Below are 22,762 nucleotides of genomic sequence, written 5' to 3'. Positions count from 1 at the left end.
TTCCATTTCTCAGTTCTTTTAGGTGTCCTCAACAAATCCCAACCTGAAAAATCCCTAAACATTTTCTACTCTTTTTGTGAAATAAAATATTTACAGGACCTCGATCCCAGGCACCCCAGTGGCAGGGCACAGGAGTCACAGGATCACATGTCCCCTTGCTCTGCCAACATCAGTGCCCACATCAAGGCGCAATGTTGCCATGGAGGGAGGAGCAGACATTTTGAAAAGCCAGCTTGAGAAGCTGAGAGCTTTCTCATTCTCCAGACCAGTCTCTGAATTAATTGTCTCTGGGCTGACTTTCTCCCCCTGAGTCCTCTTTGAACTCTAATCCCTGATAAGCTACAATGGAGGATTAGATTTTTACAGAAAGTTAGAAAGGCTGAACCTTATTTCTCTCTTTCTCTCTCTTTCCTAATATATGCTTATAAATCTAGTAATAAGTCTCCAGAATAATTTTTATTTATAATATCCTCACACCTTACATTAATGAATCAAGTGGGAAGAAGTCATTTGTTAAATGTTTTAGCCACTTAAAGATTCAGATACTCAAAAAATTTTAAACTGGAAGGAACTTTACTGGTCATCTAGCTAAAAACCCTTAATTTTATAAATGAGGAAACAATAAAGAGAAAATGAAACAACTGGTTCAAAAGAGGTTGTCCAAGATTAAGACAAGTTTTTGGACCAAAGTCTACAATTTAAGTTCCCAGTCAGGGATGAAGGATGCCAACAAAGGCTCCTAAGAATGAATACACCTTCTTTCTCACAAACTTAATTAGAAGAGTTTTAAACCAAAAGAATGGGGAAAAGAAAAATATTGTCAATGAACATCCATTAAGCTAGCCACCTTAGAGAGGAGTTTACCTGAAAGACAGGTTACCAAGATTTTAGCAAAGTTTCTATTAAAGCATTTTGTGCTATTCTGGAAAAGATGAAGAGACATGGGTGAGGCACTGTCCAATGAGATGGATTCTGAAAGGCTGCTGGATGTGAAAAGTAGCCACGTATTTATGGTCTGACAGCCACTCGGAAGGAGAGGTGGAGCACTGTGCATACTTCGTCTGGCTTTACACTGTGTACCCTTTTCTTTTCTTTTTTTTCCTTTTTTTTTAATAAACCCTTAACTTCTGTGTATTGGCTTCTTGGTGGAAGAGTGGTAAGGGTGGGCAATGGGGGTCAAGTGACTTGCCCAGGGTCACACAGCTGGGAAGTGTCTGAGGCTGGATTTGAACTTAGGACCTCCCGTCTCTAGGCCTGGCTCTCAATCCACTGAGCTACCCAGCTGCCCCTTGTGTACCCTTTTCACTAGAGATCTGCACATTGGCAGAGAAAGGAGCTTCATCCAACACGCAGGTGATACAAATCTAGGAGGGACAGCTAACACCCTGGATGAGAATCAGCACCCAAAGGCCCCAACAAACTGGAAGCCTGGGCAGAATTTATGATATTAACTAGCAATAAATGGTCAGTCTTGTCCTTGGGTTCACCAATCCAGGATGGGGGAGGCAGGAGCAGGCTGTGTAACCATGCTTCCTGGCAGCCATTGGGCTATATTTTGTCTTTAAATCTAAGAGTTTTATGCAACTCTAAGGTCAATACAAATCAATAGCGTGGCACAGAGCACACCAAGAGGCACTTGATTCTGCAGTGAAAGAGAAGAGCATCATTTCCAGAAAGAAAAGGGATGATGGTCCTGCTGCTGCCTGCCCCAGCCACAAAGCACAACTGGAGGCCGGGGGTCCGGCTGGTAACACTTGCAGCGCCTCTGGAAAGACCCTGCATCAGACCGTGCTGTCAGGCCTGGAGAAGAGCAGGGTTTGCCTTCTACCTCAGTCCATCTCACTTTTCAGGATTTGACTCAAGCACCACCTTCCGTTCCTAATCCTCTCAACTGCTCCTGCCCTCCCTTCCTCCCAGACTCCCCTGAATTTAACAACTGTGTGTGTATTTGTATTTATTCTACTTTTATTTGGGGGTGCTTGAGGTCTTCCCCATTATAAGGTAAACTTGATGTAAGCAGGCATTATTTCATTCTTTCTATCTGTCCTCCCAGGGCTTTGCACAGTGCCTGGCTCATGGTAAGTACTTAATAAGTATTTGTTGATTCATTTGTTGATTAATGACCACATAGTTCTTCAAAAATATGGGAGAGTTGGGGCAGCTGGGTGGCTCAGTGGATTGAGAGCCAGGCTGAGAGAGGGGAGGGCCTAAGTTAAGTTCAAATCCTTGGAGCCAATATACAATATTGATTCTAAGATGAAGGGTAAGAGTTTAAAAAAAAAGAATATGGAAGAATTGAGGCTTGTTCTACTTACCCTCTGAGGGGCAGAAGTAGAAGAATGGGCAGAAATTGTAGAAAGGCAAATTTAGGCTTCAAGAAGGAAAAACTACCAAACAACTAGCACTCTCTCCAAGCGATCTTGGCTCCCCATCCCTGGAAGTCTACAAGCAAAGGCCGAATGAGCCATGGTTGAGTGAATCATAGCAGGGATTCTCTTTCGGGATGGGTTGGACTGGATGGCTCCTGTGATCCCTCCCAACTCTGAAATTCTAGAAAGTTCTGTGAACTTTGGTCAGTAAAGCTGAGCCTAGAACCTCAATGTCTGCTTCTGCTTTTTCAAAATAGCCACACCCCAACAAGTGGGGAGCCAAGGCCAGAAGGCTGGGAGAGGGGCCTGGGCAGCCAAAGGCACGCTCTGCCAGGATCCTGGTGGAGCCGAGCTCTCCTGCACACGGAAAGGGAGAAGCTGCTCACTGAGGGATTTTTGTCTTAGAAGGCTAGGATCCGCGGTACATGGATCCAAAGTCACATCAGAAATCCATCCTGCTCAGAATCCCTGCACTGACTCCTGAAGCAGCATCACGGGGCACCAACAGTTATTCTAGCACATGACACTTTGCTACAGAGTAAACTGTAGTGAGTGTTTATATTATACACTGTATAAAATATATTTTATATTATATTTCTATTTTTGTACAAAACATTCTCCTGCTATGTGGATTTTAAGTTTATATTTAAATTTTTATATAAAATGCATTTTATATTTATTTTTAATATATATTTTATATTTCATTTTTATCTAAAGTATCTCTTTTTATATAACTAAGTTTTATGTATTATAGAGAAGCACATACACACCGACATTCACAGGGTGCCCCAAAAGTCTTAATGCAGTGTCAGGCCACGAAAGCTATCAGACTTCCAGTGTCTGGGTGCATCTGTGTGTTTGTGGCCACATATATAAAAGCACACATCCTGTAGAACAAATTCTGACACATACCTTTGTCCAGCGGCACAGCTTCACTCCAGAGTGGCTTCCAATCAACTGGTAACCTGTCAAGAAAAGCAGAACGTCAGTTGTGGGTCCCCCTGAGGAACATTCCTACCCTGACCAGGAGCCCCAATGGCCATACGGATGCTGGCAAAGGAATCAAATGGAGCTCAGAGATTGGATGAGGGAATGTCTAAAGTCTCGTGCAACCCGGGGTGATTTTTTTTTTAATTTCAGAATTCCTTACTATTGTGCTCTACAGGATGATAAGCAAGAGGATTTCAGAAAGAGCTGGAAAGACCTATATGAAGTGATGCAGAGTGAACTAAGCAGAACCAGGAGAACATTGTACACGGTAACAGCAATACTGTGGGACAATCAAATGTGATCGACTTGGCTACTAGCAGCAATACAATGATGCAGGACAATTCTGGGGGATTTATGAAAAAGAAGGCTATCCAGCTCCAGAGAAAAAAACTGTTGGAGTACAAATGCAGATGAAAACATATAATTTATCACTTGTTTATATGGGTACATGATTTGGGGTTTTGGTTCTACAAGATTACTCACTCACAAAAATGAATAATAAGGAAACATGGCTTGCATGATAATACATGTATAACCCAGAAAAAAATTAAAATAAAAAATTTAAATTTCATAATTCCTTACAGTAAAAAGCTGTGTGGCCTTGGATGGGTAAAAAAGTCTTTATTGTTTCTGGATCCCAGAATCCTTCTCCATAAACCAGAAATCACCTATCAACTACTGCTTTATTGCTCTTTCCCACATATTTAGTCTTACTGATACCTTGCACTCTTTTTATATCTCCTTCATTTCCCTAAGGAGGGATCCAGCCCAAATCCAGTGAGCCAAGAAAAAAAAAAGAGGAGACCAAAAGCCCCACTGAGGACACTGAATACCCATCACCAATCCTGAGAGTACACCCAGTGAGTGGCCAAGAGCTCCCACATCTCCCTCACAAGGTTTTGATTATATTGGAGCTTTGAAACCTGAGCCTGCTAAATAAATAGGAGGAAGGTTCTTGTTTTTGTTTGTTTGATGGGTCAGAGGTTTCCAAATCTGTGATGTCATTGAGTAAAGAGTTCCCAGTGTGCAAACGCCCTTCACTCTATAACCCACCTACAATGTGGAGTCTTAGAGTTACTGTGGATCCAGCAACTCACCCAATCCATATGGAAAAAGTGGAGGAACCAGGATCCAGACTCTAAATCGCAGGCTCTTTCCACTCCACCACACTGCTCATTTTCTAATAATGGAACTTAAGGTTACCATAGCTTTCTTCAGCAGCTGCATGGCAGGTGTGGGTAAGCCCTGAGCCGGGAACACACTGTGGGATCTCTGTTCAGCATCACCCCCTGCCCCAGCCCAAGTTTCCCTGCAAATATCAATAATCTCCTGAACAAGAGGACCGTGTAACTCGCCCCACACGTGCCGTGTCTGCATCCACAGGGCTCGGGGAACTCAGCTCCCCAGGAGGCTGATATACCTCCTGAGTGTTCAAAACTAATTTTTATTCAAAACTAATCATTCATGCCAGTTTTCAAAACTAATCACAGCCTTCCACCCTGGGGTGAACAATGCAGACAGGACCAAAGGTCACAAGTCATCGCCCCCCTCAGCAGACCAAGATGGCAGCATCAGCATCAGCCTACTTTGTCTACACCGTAACTTCATAAGGCCTGGATTCAGACATTAAAGCACTAGCTCAATGTTAGCTGCTGCTGCCGGTGTTGTCATTCCTGAGTTAGAGGAGGAGGAAGTTGAGGAGGTGAAGGTGGAGAAGGAGGAGGAGGAGGAGGAGGAGGCTTGAGTCTTATCCTGCCTGGAGCCAGGGAGATGAGACTAGAGGGAAGCAGAGGGAATCGAAAGGCCAGCCCAAGTCAGTTATTCAAGGGACTGAGGGCACCATTAATTAAGCAAGGAGATGAGATGTTTGGGTAAGTTGCTGCCAAGAGTTCGAAGACTAGGAAATCTATCATAAACTGTGGGACATTATCTGCTTCCAGAAATTATGGATCTTTTTATTCCAGAGGCTCTCAGGCCCTATTCTAGCGGGTACTGATGCCTCCAATGGTCCTGAGTTGATCCAACTCTTCTACTGACTCCCTTGCTTCCTTCCCCCACCTGGAGAGCCCAAATATTCTCTCTGTAGCTCTCCACTATTGGAGGATTTTGGGAATTGGACACTGGTTTTGTGAGTTTGCAAGATATATGATACACACAAAAGACTGAACAAAATTACTTTTTAGAGCCACTAATCTACCCTTATCAACACCAAAAAAATTAAAGCCCAGAAAAATATTTCTCCAAGTTATCTTCTAGCCTTCCCTAAACTCTAGACACCAGTGCAGAGAAAATCAACAGGGTCCCTGAGAGTAAGAAAATGTAAAAAAACTCCTTCTCTAACTTAGGATGGGGAAGGATATGAAACTGTTCCATGAATGTAAACAACAGCCGCTCACTCTTATAGACTCCTTTCAAGTTTACAAAATTCTTTCCCCAGAACAACAAAGAGGCAGGCATAGTAAATCTTATGTTTCCTCTCTAAAAATGAAGTCAATGCCAGTCAGGGGTAAAAGGTTGGCCCCTAAGTCACAAGTCATCAGTGATCAAGAGAGTGAGCTCCTCTGTCTCTCATATTGTGGAAAAGAGGGGGGTCTTTATGAGAGTGACTGCAGGAAGGAAAATGAGGCCATCAGTGACCTTTGGTGTGTGCCTATTTTAATTTTCAGCTCTATAACAGTCTACAGCAAATGTTTTATCTCAAAAAGTCAATGTATCCACTTTCAGGGTAAATCAAACCTAGAAATGTCCAAATGACAGAAGCCCCCAACACAGGAAAATTCAGGCATCCTCCCTGGATCAACAGGAAACCAAGAAAGTTTCTCTGTCATGAATGGAAACTTAGAAGATATGAATGGAAATTCCTCTTTGTTTCATTCCTTTGCCATGAAGCCCTATCAAACCTGCACTTAGGTGGCCATCATGGAATCAATCTACTTTTCCTTTCCCTTTTCCCGTTGGGAGAGTCGCCATATCTATCCGATGGGCAGCGCTGTTTCTAAGATCAGACTCTCATTGGCACATGGGAAGACGGTGCCATGACTCCCTCCCATGATGGGCTTCAAAAGCTAAAGCGCTGCCAAATGTTTACTATATAACAACAAATGGAGGGGATGTGGCAAAATTGGGACACTAATGCCGTCCAGCTTGTCTCAAAGCTTAGATGATCATGACTTGGTAATTTAAAGTCTCTGGAACTCAGTTTCCTCATTAATTCAACGAGCATTTATTAAGCACTTCCTACATATACCAGGTATGGCACAAACACAAGTAATTAAATACAAAGTGATATCAAGAGGGAAGAAAAGAACTGGGACAAGTCAGGAAAGGCCTCACGCAGAAGGTGGCCTCAGAGCTCTGCTTTGAAGGAAGCTAGGTTTCCTAGAGGAATAAGGGAGAAGATTCTAGACACAGGGTGCCATTTGGACAAAAGTGTGGAAGCAGCAAGCAGGAAATGGGGACTAACAGTCACATTAGTGCGACGAGAGTGTGATAATATTATGTCCTATCTCGGTGGCCTGGTGCTGTGAGAATCCAATGAGATAAAGTAAGCAAAGCACTTTATAAACTATAAAACTATATTGCAAGGTGTCCCAAAAGTCCTCATATAATTTTAAGTGAGTAAAGCTTTAAATTGCATTTAGACTTTGGGGACACTGTGTGTAGACGATTAGGATATTACTATTATCCTCTTCTCCTACATTTATTCTAATAAATTTAAGTTCCTAGAACCCTGGAGGAGGTGGAGGGGAGGATAAGGTAATCTAAGAATCCATCATTATATTTCTTGAGAATGACTTGTAAAGGTACCTTCAAGAAGTATTAAACAAACAGCAAACAGAACTGCAGACCCTCAAGCCCATCCTGGTCCAGCTGGGCCTGACTGATTGCCTACAGAATCCAGGGCTAATTCATTGCAGGAGTGTGGACAGCAGAATTTGCCAAGAGTCTGGCCGGCGTTTGTTCAAGCCCCGGGGAAGTACAGGTTCCAGGGTCCGCCACACAGACAGCCTATCCTGTCCACACTGCAAAGAAGCGAAGGGCTTAAGCGTGAGCCCGTGTCCCAGAGTGAACGAAGGTCAGGCTCTAACATGATGCCTCCAACTGTCCCCCAATGCCCAATGCTTGAAAACCCTTCACCAATAATGAAACCCAGGAGTACAGAAAAACAAACCTCTCGTGCCCTGAGGATGCATTAGGCAGAGCAATATGGAACCATCTCTTCCCTCTTCAGGGGGAAGTAAATGCCAAAGAAACAAGGACCCAGTGCTCAAAATGCCTTCAAGGTCATCAAGAGGAGCCCTCCAAAGCCAGGAGGCATTTGTTTCCAAGCTGTGGCAGGAGCACAGGCAGAAGAGTTAGCACCCGAGGGGACCTCAATACAGCTACTGATTTATGAGTCAAACTAGTATCTGTCGATCAACTTGGCAGGCAATTCTCCAGACAGAATTTTGGTAATTAGGCTCTCATTATATAAAAATCCATGAACTAAAGTGTCTGGGTCAACTCCAAAGGAAAAGGGAGGATTGTGGTCATGTGATAGTACAGTGATGATCATTAGACAAAACTATGTCCTGTAACACATAATCCACTCTAGCCAAGTCAAGTTGGAATGTAATAATTAAAATCATAAAACACCAAATAAGTACTGAAGTGGACAATAGAAGTGTTTGATAAAATGACCAGGAACATTTGCTTTTACAGAATTATTGCTGAGGATTTCATTTTTATTAGTATGATCAATTATTTATAATGAATTTTAATGACTTTTATAGTCAGAAACATAGAGCCAAACACAAAAAGAGGATATAATATAGGCTATCAAGAAAAAACAGAAATAATTTACCTTGTGGATAAGAACAGAACTACATTGGCTCGTCAATACTATTGCATTATTATGACTACCGAACTTACTGCATTATTTAAATAGTAAAAATATAGCATAATAATAGTTTGTGCCTACTGCTGTTAGTCTTACAATAGTTTCACTCTCAAAAACTCAAAATGGATCCAAAATCAATTCCATTGTTCCTTTCAGTGATGTAGAACATAAACTATCCACACCAACTCAAATTGTCTGCGATCTCACTGAATTTCACAAAAAGGGGTCCACTTAATAAGTTAAGGGACTTCTTTATTTTCTCTAGAGATACTGAGGATACCAGTGGGGCATGTGGGGTGCCCACCTGTGGTCCCTCATTCTCTCCATATGACCAGGCTATCTTCTTTTTCAAATAGATATGTCCTTGATGGCATCCTTATCTCCAGTTCTTCAAAGCTGTTCATTAGTTATATGTCATAGCCTGCTCACTTTCTCTGTGCCCTTCTCTAAGCTACCCTCGGGGTGATTTTCATTTTAAAAACCTCTTAGAGACTATGATTCTCATGAATTATAGCCACACAACACTAGCATATTTGGAGGAGTCAATCCAACCCAGTTTCCTCTCAATTCTGGGTCCAGTTTATTGTCTTTTGTATTATCTGTCCCAGATACATATATGCACATATTATAATATCACCATTACATTCATATTCTATAATTTGTTCAGCCATTCTCCAATTGATGGGAATTGCCTTAGTTTCTAGTTCTTTGACATTACAAGAATAATTACAACAAAAAAATAGTTGCGAAAAAAAATTGTTCACCTGGGTTCTTTTCCTCTTCCTTTGATCCTTCTGAAGTATAGGGCTAGCAGTGATATCACTGGGTTAAAAAGTGCATACAGCTCAGTGACGTTAGGGCCATAGTTCCAAAAGAAGCAGCACTCACTTGGTTTTGTGTGTGTGAACGATTAAACCAAACTCTTTTGAGTGGATACCTTTCTCTTCCAGAAGGATTTGCAATGCTTCAGAGCTTCATGAAATCGTAAGATGTCACCCACAAACAGGACCATCTAGAGGCCCTTATTATCCAAAGGGAATCCCCCCTCTTCAGCTCAGATTGTGAGCTGGATCTCCTCCATCCCAATGGTGAACAGCTTTGGTAAGCATGTCTCCCTGATAGCTCTGATGAAAAGTTTATGTCTATAGCCAAGAATCTTGAATTATTCTGGAAAATACACGGAGATGCCTTGTTGGAAAAAAGCCCTGGTGGCATTTTGGTCCACCAAGTCAAATGCTTTTCCATAACAAACAATACAACAGGATCTCGTATTCAGTCAAAAAGACAATGGATAAAGATGTGGTCTACTGGGGGGGTATTGTTTGTGAAGGCCTGCCAGGCTCTTACTAACCTCCTTGTTGAGGATGCTTTCAATGTCTGTGTGGATGATTCTCATAAAAAAATTCAGACAAATGGAAAAGAAGGCATTCAGGTTCCTTGTTGATGTCCTCGCTCAGCCACCTTTTCCTCAAAATTAATAACATCTGAGATTTTTTCCACGCCTCTGATACGTTCTTGTGAATCAATCCCTGACCACTCACAATTCTGTCAGCCCCAGGCCTAGATGTCCTCTAGGAACGCTTGGTGCAATTCAGCTGCTTCTTCTCTCTTTAATATTTCTATTTCCTCTTCTCTTCTATTTCTTCTGTGAGTATGACTGGATCTGCAGTCGGTCTCCCTGCTCCACAAGACTTTACCAATCGGTTGACTTGATTTGGTTGCCATCTCTCACCAGGTTAAATCAAGTGTTTGCTGTCTAAGGAGCTTTGAGGCCCTCTAGCCTCCCTCATAACTGGTTTATAATTAAGCTACATGAAATTATTATATAATCTATATCTACTGACCTTTCTCTCAACCATTATGTGCTTTGTATGATTGATCCCTTGCATGGATAGATCAAGAGTAAGTTGTTTCAGCTGACCACATGGTGTTTTCTCCACTTTATTTTCTCTTATAACAATTATTGTTGCCTTCACAAGTCACTGTGAGCAGGCAGCTGGTTCAGAAATGATTCCTGCATCAATAACAAGTCATTTTCTGTCTATTATGATATAATCAGTGTCATTTTCATGATATTATTTAGTGTCCGTGTTTTCCAGACCTTGACAATTCAGTCCTTGAATATTCATGCCGATAGGCGCCAGACTTCTGTGGAGCCCACAAGTTTCTAACCTCTCTTGTTCCTTATTCCTGGATCCTGGCTTTCCAAAAATAATTCTCACTATCCTCATCATTTATTTCCAACTTTGTGCTGAAATCCCTAAGTATCAAAAAAAATTATATAATTTGAAGAGTTATACCAAGGTCTTCAAAGAACTTCTCTATATGCTCATCCTGTCCAATAAACATTGGGGCAATAGCCTACAATTATTTTTGTGGTTGTCTTTTCACAAATACTTATCATGAGCAAAACCATTCAACAGGCTTTATGAAGCACCTACTATATGCCAAGAAGGCAACAGGGACAAAAATACAAAGAATGAAACAATCTCTTTTCACAAGGAACCTGTGTTTTAATGGAGTCCAAAGTCCCAAAAACTTAGGCACACAATAAAATCAATTCTACCAAATCTTTTAATTGTCTCTCCAAGGAGAATCTATGAGCCACTCTTGGCCTTCTGGTTTCATGTGTAGCAAGAATTTCAAGATTGATACAATTTTGTTGTTCCCAGGATATGTCTACTCATTTGTCCCTGGTCAAAGATCTCATATTTAGATTTTTAAATTTTATAAATGTGGGGAGAAAAAAAATCTCTGTAGCAAGTTTTGCTAAATAAAGATCTCATTTCTAAGATACATAAGGAACGCATTCAAATTATTTTCCAAGTACTACTCTCCAATAGATAAATTGTCAGAGTATATGAACAGGAGGCTTTCAAAGGAAGAAACCTAAGCCGTCAACAATCACATAAAAATGTTCCAGATACTAATAATTAGAGAAATGCAAATTAAAGTAAATATAAGTTTCTATTTCACATCTATTATCAAACTGGCAAAAGAGAAAAATAACAAGTGCTACAGGGGCTATGAGAAAACAGGTATACTGGTGCATTGTTGGTGGAGCTATGAATTGGTCCAGTTTTTAGGAAGCAATTTGGAAATTACCAAACTATGCATACCCTATAAGTCAGCAATATCACCACTAGGTCTACACTCCAAAGAGAGAAGAAAAGGACCTACAGGTACAGAAATATTTATAGCATCTCTTCTCATGGTAGCCAGAAACTGGAAACTAAAGATCTGTCCTCTTTCTTGGGTACTGGCTAAACAAATTGTGATATATAAACATAACAGAATATTATTGTGTCCCAAGAAATAATGAAATGGACAATTTCAGCAGAAACCAGGAAAATCTTTATGAGTCAATGCAGAGCAAAGTGAGCAGAACCAGAACAATTTATATGACATTATAGAGAAAAACAACTCTGAAAAACTTTAGAAGTCTGATCTAACTATTTCTGATAAACTGTGAGTCCAAAAGAATGAAGACAAAACATTCCACTCACCTCTTAACAGAGAGTAATGAACTTAAAATGCGGGGGGGGTGTTGGCCGAGAATTTTCAGACATGGTTAAGGTAGGAATTTTGTTTTTTTCAGACTTTGTAGATTTGCATTGAAGGATTAGTTTTGTTTTTTGCTTTTAATTTGCTTAATGGAAGAGAGGTAGTAAAAAGAACATATTAATCAGAATATGTTTGTTACTTGAATAATTTTTAAATGTTTAATATAGTTTATAGATTTTCTAAAAATGACTTACTACCATATCAATATATCATATATATTATAAAACATACACAAAAATAGAAACTGTGAAAAACTGAAATAAAGCTAAAAAAACAATATTTTAAATAATTTTTCCCAATAATAATACAAAAAACTTTTTTGCTCTCATTGTTCAAGTCATTATTCATAAATTATTTTTGCAAGGAAGTTCTAATTGAATAGGGTTCATTATTTTCAAGATTCTTGGTTTAACCCTTTATGATCCAGAGATTCAAAGGTCTGACTCCAAGTAGAGTTTATGAAGATATCTGGTTTTAATGGCAATCACAGCTGAAGAAGACTTCACAAAGAGGCACAGATGCAAGATGGAGGAAGCAGATCACTGGCTACACGTGAACTCATCATTCAATGCCATCCACCAATTAGGCAAAGGTTTATGCTGAAATTCAGCTAGTAAATTTCCATCTTCCCTGATGTCAAGCAGTTGCTCCGGCAGGTTAATTGGAAGGCACTGACTGCATTTTTATATTTTTACCAAATAAGCTCAAAACACTTCCTGAAACGCTTCATTTGGAAGATGTTTAAACAGGTTAGAAAATTCTATTCCCCAGTTTCCTGGGGGGTGACACCGATGTCGTCAAAGGTTTTAATGAACAAAAGCCTAGTTTGTAAATGTTGTGCTAGGCCTTATGGCCTCATGTGATCATTAGCTAACACACATGTTGATTGAGGTTCATAATTAAGTATTGAGGATTCTCTTCTTGGTAATTCCTGAATCTTTTTGGATGACTTCAAAACTAATTAGGTCATCCTTGTTTTCTCCTCATAATGTGGCTGAGTCCTGCCATTTTCTTTTTCCTCACTTGTACTCACTCAGCTTACTAGTATTATCCTCAAGCTGAGGCTTCTTTACATTAATTGCTTGGAGCTACTAGGCTATTCTAAGAAGATTAGTTGAGGTAAGACAAATCACTTAGGAGGCAGCTAGTTGATTGATAGCCAGGGCCTAGAGATGGGAGGTCCTGGATTCAAATCTGGCCTCAGACACTTCCCAGCTATGTGACCCTGGACAAGTCACTTAACTCTCACTCTTCTATCTTGGAACTAATATGCAGTATTAATTCTAAGATGGAAGTTAAGGGTTTAAGGAAAAAAAAAAGACTACATCACTTAAACTGAAACTTCTCTTAACCCAGCAGGCAAATGTATATTGTGATATGTCAAAAGAGAACTGAAAATGGGGGCAGCTGGGTAGCTCAGTGGATGGAGAGTCAGGCCTAGAGACAGGAGGTCCTAGGTTCAAACATGGCCTCAGCCACTTCCCAGCTGTGTGACCCTGGGCAAGTCACTTGACCCCCATTGCCCACCCTTACCAATCTTCCACCTATGAGACAAATACACCGAAGTACAAGGGTTTAAAAAAAAAAAGAGAGAGAGAACTGAAAATGAGCAAACAGGTGAGGGTGACCCCCATCAACTCCTACTTTTCCCTTCAAATCTATGACATGGAACTAGCTAACATAGAGACCAGGTCAGTATCCATGTGTTAAGTTTTCGTAAAGTTCCCTTTCTTCTTTTAGATGAAAATATATATAATTAGAAGAAGTTCTAATATTTTCTTTCCAAACCCCAGGGGATGATCGTGTATATACATCATGAGATGCATATGCTCCACTAGGGACCTTATTGCTCCGATTCCCTGGGTTTTTTGGTGAAATCCCACGGCTCCAGGAGGTATCCTTCACTATTAGGCCCTGCCTATAATCTTAACTGCTTGTTTACTGAAGACAAGTGGGTCATGGCTATTACTCTCACTAAGCATTTCTCTGCCACACTTAACCAAGTCATCCTTCATCTCTGCAGCTTAAATATACTCTAAAAATGCCTTAAAACTGGAAAACCTCAGGCTGCAATGTATCCTGCTATGTATGCAAATTCTCAAAATGTTCAGCCTCTCCTAGCACTCGGCCTTCCCCCAGTACGCAGAAGCCTCCACTTCTCCAGCTGCTCGCCTGCCATGTTTCTTCACCCAGCAGCCGTGTGAACAACGCTGCTTACTGATGGTACAAATCTAAATCTTATTTATATATTTTTAGCCTGCAGGACCAAACCACTAGAGTGTGGGAAATTCTCAGCAACTGTTAGTCTCTGAGAGGCACGGATTGAGTGTATTCTGAAAACCAGTGATTGGTGGGCCTTGGCAAGGCGACCTCCACGGGCCTGGGTCACAGAGAGTTCCTGCTGTCTTAGTGTTTTCAAGACCTCTGGAATATTTCTTGAAGTTTCATACTGCCAATCTTCCACAAGCCCAGATTTACATTTCGCTCTTTCCCAGGACATTTTCTTACTTCAGAATAACAGTAAGTATGAAAATGAGTGACATCCCACCCTCCATGTCTAAAAAGTTATGTACTACTCTCTAGTAGGAAGGTTAAGGAAAAATTCCCTAAGAAACTAATTTTCCAGAACAGCATCCTGAATCATCTACTTCAAAGGAAATCGTAAGGTACTTAATTAGAGCTGAGCTTTGCTGAATGAATGAATCTAAGCAAGTTGAAAATATGGGGTTATTGGAATTGTCCATTATCATGGTTGCTAATAGTAATGATTCACACATAGTTGCGAGCACATCTGCTCTTGCAAACAGTTGCAGCACATCAGTGGCATCTCTTATTCCATTCATCCTTCCAGCCCTTCTGTGAGGTAGGACTTGGAAAGGTATCAGCCGCCTCCTTAACTTCGGCCACAGAAGACAGACTGTCGCAAGGCATGGCCACCTTCTTTAGGCTTGGCTTAGGGGGTGGCTTTCACCTGGGCATCTTCTTAGGATGTGCATCGGAAAAAGGCTACAGCTCCGGGAACCCACGTGGCATCTCCGTGAAACGCGCTTCCCTCTTTTAAGTGTGGCTCAGCTCAGCCACGCTTCCTTCTCTCCTGAACCACGGTGGGGTCTTCAGCTGTTGATACTACAAAAAGGGCCTAACAGAAGTCTTACTCATTTCCACTAAGTCTTCACTGGGACGAAATGAGATCTTGTTCCTTTTAAATTATTTGGGGGAAAAACTCCTGGCATATTCTAAGTAGTTGTAGCCAGAGATGTCACCTAAGTTTAGCTTCCAAATTCGAGTTTCATCTAGCTTCTTCTCTCCATACCATTCTCCAGCTACCATCGAGATCCTCCAAGTACAGTCTGGAATTCATTGGCATCAAGTCTTTGGCACACCCCCCACCCCAAAATACTGGCACCTTCTCTGCTGATGCCCATGCTCAGGTCATGGACCAAACAAGTAGGCATCCACTGTGTCACACCAATGGCCTATATGCCTGGGTGAACACGGCAGGAAATCGGACCTGCCAACAAATTACAACTATTAGACACTCCCCAAGAATGGGTTTCAGCCTGCAGTAACTATTCATAATGAGACCAGGCCTTCCCAACTAAAGTTTCTGTGCAACTTAAGCAAACTTAAGCATCTCATTTCTCTATCCAAAGGGTCTACCCTGAGAGCAATCTTACAAATTATTTGTATTCTTTAATTACCAGCCTACAACCCCTCAATGGCATACAGCGTTAGATAAATAAAATTCACGTTATTTCTTAGTGTTCTATTCTGGTATACAACTTTTCCCTTGGTGAGGGAAGGAATAGCTGTCCAGCAGCTTCTTTTAAGAATATTTGCAGTGAGGTAACTAGGTGGTTCAGTGGATCGAGAGCCAGGCCTGAAGATAGCAGGTCCTGGGTTCAAATCCGGCCCTAGATACTTCCTAGCTACGTGACCATGGGAAGTCACTTAACCCCAGTCACCTAGCCATCTCTCTTCTGCCTTAGAAATCAATTCTAAAGAAGAAGGTAAGGGTTTAAAAAAAAAGAATATTTCCAGAGTCCTGTTTTCTTCACAGTTTCTGCCATGCAAAGTTCATACCTTACCATATTGGGCTTTCTAGTCATGAGGGAATGCTCTTGAGAGGCCTCCAGACAGACTGACTCTCTTCAAGCAAAGAGTTCTCATCTGAACCCAACTAAGCTCCAGGAAGGCAGTCGTGGAAGAAAAAGCAGGCCCAGAGGATGGCCAGCAAGCCTGGAGTCTGCTTTGGGCTAAAGATCAACTCAAGCGCGTGGCTCGGTGGCTGGCACACGGGAGGCTCTATGCGGATGCTTATTCCCGTCCTCCCTTCCCACTCCCGAGTGACTCGAGCAAGAGCCAAGGCCTCGGCCTCCTCTAGGGCTCAGCTTCTGCCAGAGGCAGCCGGCCTGGCCTCCCTCCGCCCCGGCTAGTACCTCCCCGCTGAGATGACTTCCATCCACTCTGTCTGGGTCTTGTACGGACACGGTGGTCGGTGTGTTGTCTCCTCGTTAGAATGGGAGCTCCGCGGTGGAGGGACACGGTGGGGCATTTTTCCCTTTTCCCTCTTTTTTGACGTCCCAGCCCTTAGCCCAGCGCTCGGCACGTGGGAGCCGTAACCCAGCAGGTGGGTCCTGCCCCTCCTTCAGAGGGAAAGGGCGGCCCTTCTCTGTTCTAAGGGCAGGTGAAGGAGCCCAAAACTCCCTGAGCCGGGAAGAAAGGCCCATCCATGACAGAGAGAGGGAGAGGCCCTGCGCGAGCGCCCCGAGGCCTCGCCTTCTCTCCTCTCCAGGCTCCCGCTCAGACGCCCCCCGCCATCTGCCCAAGTCACACAAGCGTGAAGGTGCCAAAGGAGACTGGCCGCGGCGCCAGAGCTCTCTCCTGGCGGAGCCGTGAGGGCCAGAGGCAGCGGCCGAGCCCAGCCGCACCGGCTCCGAGGGCTACAGCCCAGGGAAGAGGGGGCCGGCCTGCCCCGAGTCCAGTCGGGCTCCCCTGCTCACGTGCACGCCGGCAGGGGCACCCCGCGAAAAGGAGGTGACAAAGCACAGCGCCACCGAGCCCCGCGCACAGCGCCAGGCGCACTCCGAGGGGACGGCCCCGCCGGGCCGCTCTGACCGCAGAAGTTGAGGAAGAGCCTCTGCCAGGCCACCGGCCGAGGGTAAGAAGACCCGGGCGCCGGCGCCAGCATTGCCACAGGCACCAGCGAGCCGGAGCGAGCCAAAGCCTCGGGTGTCCGGGGCTCCATCGGCCATTCCAGCCTTGTCTGTCTTCACGTCATCGTGTCCAGCAAAGGGTCGGCATCGGAGACCAAAGCGAGCCACAGGCACAGGCTACGTGATCAGAGGCGGAGAGCCAGGAGGCCCGTCAGGCGGGGCCCCGACTGCAGAAGAAGCCGTGTAACAAGATGAGAAAAACTCCAAAGATGAGGGTCCCGTCTGTGCGTTCTTTTTATTGTTGTTTCGTCATTTTTCAGTTGTGTTCAACTCTTCATGACCTCATTTGGGGATTTCTTGGCAAAAATATCAGAGTGCTCTGCCATCTCCTCCTCCAACTCATTTTACAAATGAAGAAACTGGCAAATGGGGCTGAATGACTTACCCAAGGTCACACAGCTAATAAGTGTCTACAGCTACATTTGAACTCGGGTCTTCCTGACTTCAAGTCCAGCACTCCATCCTGTGCATCACCTAGCTGCCCAATTCTTTTTATTAAATACTTTTTTTTTTTATCTTTATCTTCCATCTTACCGTGTATCGGTGCTAAGGTTGAAGAGCAGCTAAGGACTAGGCAATGGGATTTAATGACTTGCCCAGGGTCACACAGCTAGGAAGTATCTGAGGCCAGATCTGAATCCAGGACCTTCTGTCTCTAGGCCTGACCCATAATCCACTGAGTCATTATTTAATACTTTTTACCAATATCTTTTCTTTTTCTATCACCAGAATTCTTCCCAGAATCCTTCCCCCTCTTCCTTCCAGAGAGACATTCCATATAATAATATTTTTTAGGAAAAAAAAATCAGCAAAATGAATCCATACATAGGGAAAGTCTGAAAATATCTGCAGGGTTCCACCTCTGGTCTCTACAAAGGACCTACTAGAGTGTGTGTGTGTGTGTGTGTGTGTGTGTGTGTGTGTGTCTCCTCCTCTCCTCTCTCTATATATATATTTTACCAATCTCTCTTCTCTAAGGCCAGGCTTGTTCTCTGTAATTTCACAACATTCACTTTAATTGTTCGGTGGTCGTTCCTTCCATTTATGTGGCCATAGTTATTGCCAACGTTGCTTCGTTCTGGATCAGGCCGTGTAAATCTTGCTCTCTGTGTCTGAATCCTTTGGGATACGCCGCTCTGGCCATCCTTTGAATTCATTCATCGATTGCTCATCCTGTAAAGATGCAATCGAGCACCCACCCAATGCACCGGGGGAGGCACAAGGCCTAGACGGACCTTGGCTTGGCTGTTTTTTCTTTATTCTGGCCATCCTTTCCCCCTCCACAATATATATTCATGCATATTCCCAAGTGCCGCCATAAGAAATAGTTTGAGCTGCCACCATCTCCTCTTTCCCCACCATTCCTCTTCCCACACTTCTGTTTTTTGTTTGTTTTATACCAAACCACTCGATGCTGTACCTTACACGCACTGAGCATCTTTCAGCAGAACGTCTGCTCCCAAAGCATATGCTTTCAGTGAGTAGCGAAGAGTTAGGCTGAGCCCGTACCTGAGGCCACGCGTATGTGCTGCTCAGAAACTTGAAGGAAGCGCGAAGCCCCAGAAACCACCTCCAGGAAGTCTGAGCATCTTCAGGTCACATTTAAATTGCTGCACAGCACCAGCACTAACATTACGGAATCAGTCTGGAGCTTACCTCCATTGCCATAAAAGAGATCGATTTTCCAGGAGGATATAAATGATTAGTCTGGAGCCAAAAGGGTAACGGCGAAAGTCAGACAAAGGCCCAGCATCCCTGGGTTGGTTCAGGGCCTTTTATGTGCCTAATTGTGCCCTCAGGGATCCCACTAAAAGGGAAAGAAAGTTAAACCTGTGTTGACTGGCTGAGGATGAATCAACCACAGCATCTATTCCAATCAGTGACCAGTTTTCTACCTCAGATAAACAATACCAGTAAGTAGGCAGCATTCAGGCCAGCCTGATGTCCCTTCGGTCTAAGGATGAGCCTGCGCAGAGCCACGGAATAAACCATGGAATACGGATCATTCAACAAGCATTTATCAAGAGCCTACTATGCGCGAGGCCCCGGGGATAACCGGAGCCAGGCCGGGCCCTCCAGAAGCTTACATTTAACAAGCAGGCACTGAATCCAGCCTCCCAACACGCAAGGCTGGGATTCTTATAGAGGGCTCCACGCTTAAGTGGGAAAGGCTTAAGTGAGCGCCCAGGGGTGGACTACCCACATTTCATTACCTGCCATCTGAGGAGGAGCCTCTCAGCAGAAGCTCAGCCACCAAGAGCTCGTTCTGCCCCAGCACTCGAGAAGACCCCCTGAGGCTGGCAGGGAGCCCCTGGAGCCAAGGAGAAATATCTGCGCCCCTAAAGCCACGGATCTTCTGGAATTTACCTCCCCACCAAAGAGACAAGCCACGTAGCATGATGCTGCTCTCCAGGGGATGGCCGTGGGTCAGGTAACTCCTCGCACACATTGTGGCTAGAGGAGAGCCCGGGCAAAGCCCAGAAAAGCTGCCCATTTGCCCACGGACTAAACAACTGAAATCACAGATTCCAGAGGAATGAGGGGAGTGGAGGTGCCCTAATTCTAAAACAAGGAGACTGGATTCAGAAAGGAAAACTGAATTCAATACTTCTGAAGTCCCCTGGAGCTCAAGCAAGCCCCCTGTGATTCTCAGTTCCATTCCACTTCACAAGTAAAACTATCAGTTCTGAACAGATATGGAACCCGGCCAGGACACATACTTATAAGGGGGAAAGAGGGGAAAAGGGGACGGTGAAGAGTGTGAGCATTTAGTCCATTCATGACTACATGAAAACAATATCAACTCAGACCATTTCGGTGCTGATAATAAGGCAATGACTTAAATTTGACTTCAAGAGACTAGTATTGCACATGGGTAGTTTTTATAGGGCACTAGAATGAATATGAGTTCCAAAGCTTCAAGTCTGGCATCTGGTGGGTACACAGAAATACTTGAAGCCAAAAAAAAAAAAAAGCATGAATACCAAAAGCCACTCTGAAATCCACCTACAATGAACACTCTAAAACATTTTCCTGAGAATGGCGGAGCTGCATTTCTTAAATGGATCGCCTTCAAGGTTCATTGGAATTCATTCACCCTGTTGAAATAAATTTCAGCCCTGAAATAACCACCCTTGAAACCAATGCAGAGAAACTTCAGTAAGAAAAAGAGTACCAGAAATAAGTGAGCTGAGACTTCAAGGCACACACCAGGAGGCACCCACTGAGAAGCCAGAGCTGAACACAAGGCAGCCTAAGGCGTCTTCTGCCCCAAAACGTGCACCAGAATGGCAGGCTAGGCGAGCCAACAAGACCAGAGAGAGGCCAAAGCCTGGGCACTGGCACGAGGCGGTGCAGGGCACACTCACCGGCAGGCTACACTAGTCATTCTCCTGCAGCTACTGAACCAAGCCAAGGACACGGGAGTAAATAAACACCTCCTTCCTCCGTCTGCTCCTCTCATGGAGGCAGGCCCTAAGTTAGCAAGCTTCAAAAAGAATATCATCTGCCAAGAGTCCACTGAGATTTTCACCTTGTTTGGAAAGAGCTTCTCGCAGAGCTGGAGTAATCATCTCTCGCTTTTCACGGGCTTCAGTCTTCCCAGGACTCCGAGACATATCCTGCTCCATGTCCTGCTGCTCTCTTTCTTTCTAAATTAAAACAAAAAAAAAGGAAGTTCAGGAGTGTCCCCAGCAACACTATAAAAGTCCGTCCTTGACCCCAAGCTGCCAATCTGTCTCATCTCCAGGGCTAGAGCTTTCCAGAAATGCCCAAACAGAACACCCACTAAGGTGGGACTAAGGAGAAGCGTAGGAAGACTGACATGAACTAACACATAACGAGGTCGGCAGAAGCATAAAGAAGGCTTCCCCCAAACACTTAAGAGTTACTGGAAAAACAAAGGACTCCAAATGAGAGGCCCTGGATACAGTGCCATGCATGACCCAGGGAAGGCACAGGCAGAGGGCTAGGGATGGGGAATTCAACATCTAATGTCAAATTTGTTTGTGTGGTTGGCTTTTCTGGTTTGGTTCGTGTAGGGTTTTTGTAGGATGGTTTTTCCCCATCATCTTGTATGTCTACTATAAGACATGACATTCTGGGAAGATACACTAATATAAGTGCTTCGTGCAAAAATAAAGATCCCAGTGAAAATATAATTTTTTAAAAATAAAAATATATAAGTAAATGATAGTGGTCAAGCTCAAAGTTCAAAAACAAGACAAAGTCCAGGAACACCCTGCACCCCACTATTCTTTAAATGTTACGCCAGGGGGCAGCTAGGTGCCTCAATATATTGACAACCAGGTCTAGACCCAAGAGGTCATGGCTTCAAATCTGGCCTTAGACAATTCTTAGGTGTGTGATCCTGGGCAAGTCATTTAATCTTGTTTCCCTAACCTCTGCCCTTCTGTCCTAGAGTTGTTACTAGGTCAGAAAATAAGAAGTTTTTTGTTGTTGTCATTGTTTTCAATAAATAAATAATAAAAGCTACATCCCTTCACACCAACAGGGAAGGAAAAGAATGACATTCAGGGTTCATTTCCTGCCCATCTTCTAATCAAGTGACTCCCTCCAGAAAGAAGAGGATGTGAAAACGCATTTGATAGTGGAGAGCAAGGGCTGCCAAATAAGTAGAGTGGCCTCACACTATTAAGTCCTATTTGCAATAAAAGTTGATGTTTCAAATTACTAAATATAGTCAAAATGCAAAGTTAATGAAGAATTTTGCTGCTGTTAATACAGTTTTTAACCACACATTTCCAGATGGATTTGAAGAAACTTATAAACAAAACATCAATCATTTGCTCTTATCCCCTTTCCATTGCATTCAAGTATTTGGTGGAAACAGAACAGCTCCTTTTATTTGTTATTCTAATTTGTTATTTTTTTTTTGCTTTGGAATTTTTTTTTTTTACAAATTTGAAGGCAAAAGGCATAGGCAGGAAGGGGAAGCTACATCATGAGCCAACTTTCACCTTGAGGTGACTTAGTCAGAGCCTTTGAAGTAAATCCACAGCAGGGTAGGGTTTTTCCACTACAAATTAAGTCAAATTGACTAGAGGCCTCACTTCTTGCCTCTGAAAACTTTCGCTACCAACAAAAACCAAGGTCTCTGGTTCTCTTGCATCTTCCAAAAGAAACATCAGTCCCAGAGTCGAGCATCGGCTGTGCCCTGGTCCTTGGCCCCTGACCACTCTACCAAGCTCTACAAATGCCACAGGATGGTTGTTTTTAATCTTTCTAAATTCCTCATAGTGAAGTGGACAAACTTCTCAAGAGGGCCAGGAAACATTTTCTAGGCCAGCGCATGGGATAAATTATCTATTTCCCTTATAAATGTTACTTCTCTTTACTTTAAAGAAGAAGAAGAAGAAACTTAAGGGACAAGGAAAGAAGACATAAGGCTGTAAGTGACCCCTGATTCACTTTGGAGCAGGCAGTCCTGTTCTCAGCACAAGGAGGCAACTTCTAAAATGAAATGGGGCAGGGAGGGGGGGATGGAGAAGAGCTGGGTAGCTCAGTGGATTGAGAGCCAGGCCTAGAGTCAGGAGATCATAGGTTCCAATCTGGCCTCAGACACTTCCTAGCCTCAGACACTCTGGGCAAGTCACTTAACTCCCATTGCCTAGCCCTTACCACTCTTCTGCCTTGGAATCAGTACATAGTATTAATTCTAAAATGGGAGCTAAGGGTTTAAAATAAATAAATAATGGAATAATGAAATAAACTAAAATGAAACA

General features: G+C 43.3%; 1 protein-coding gene across 1 annotated transcript in view; it reads right to left on the bottom strand.

Annotated features, from left to right (window-relative positions):
* Positions 1–22,762, bottom strand: part of LOC123244524 (S-adenosyl-L-methionine-dependent tRNA 4-demethylwyosine synthase TYW1-like) — a 282,947-nt gene that overhangs the window by 216,461 nt on the left and 43,724 nt on the right. The window contains exons 8-9 of the mRNA XM_044673037.1: positions 20,551–20,668; positions 3,282–3,334 (exon numbers count right to left, since the gene is read on the bottom strand). Of these exons, the coding sequence (XP_044528972.1) occupies positions 3,282–3,334; positions 20,551–20,668 (171 nt within the window). The remainder of the gene's footprint in view (positions 1–3,281; positions 3,335–20,550; positions 20,669–22,762) is intronic.

This window comes from Gracilinanus agilis, chromosome 4 (assembly GCF_016433145.1).
Source record: "Gracilinanus agilis isolate LMUSP501 chromosome 4, AgileGrace, whole genome shotgun sequence".
Classification (NCBI taxonomy): domain Eukaryota; kingdom Metazoa; phylum Chordata; class Mammalia; order Didelphimorphia; family Didelphidae; genus Gracilinanus; species Gracilinanus agilis.
The sequence above is the reverse complement of the archived record's forward strand: the minus strand, read 5'-3'. Positions and strand labels throughout refer to the sequence as shown.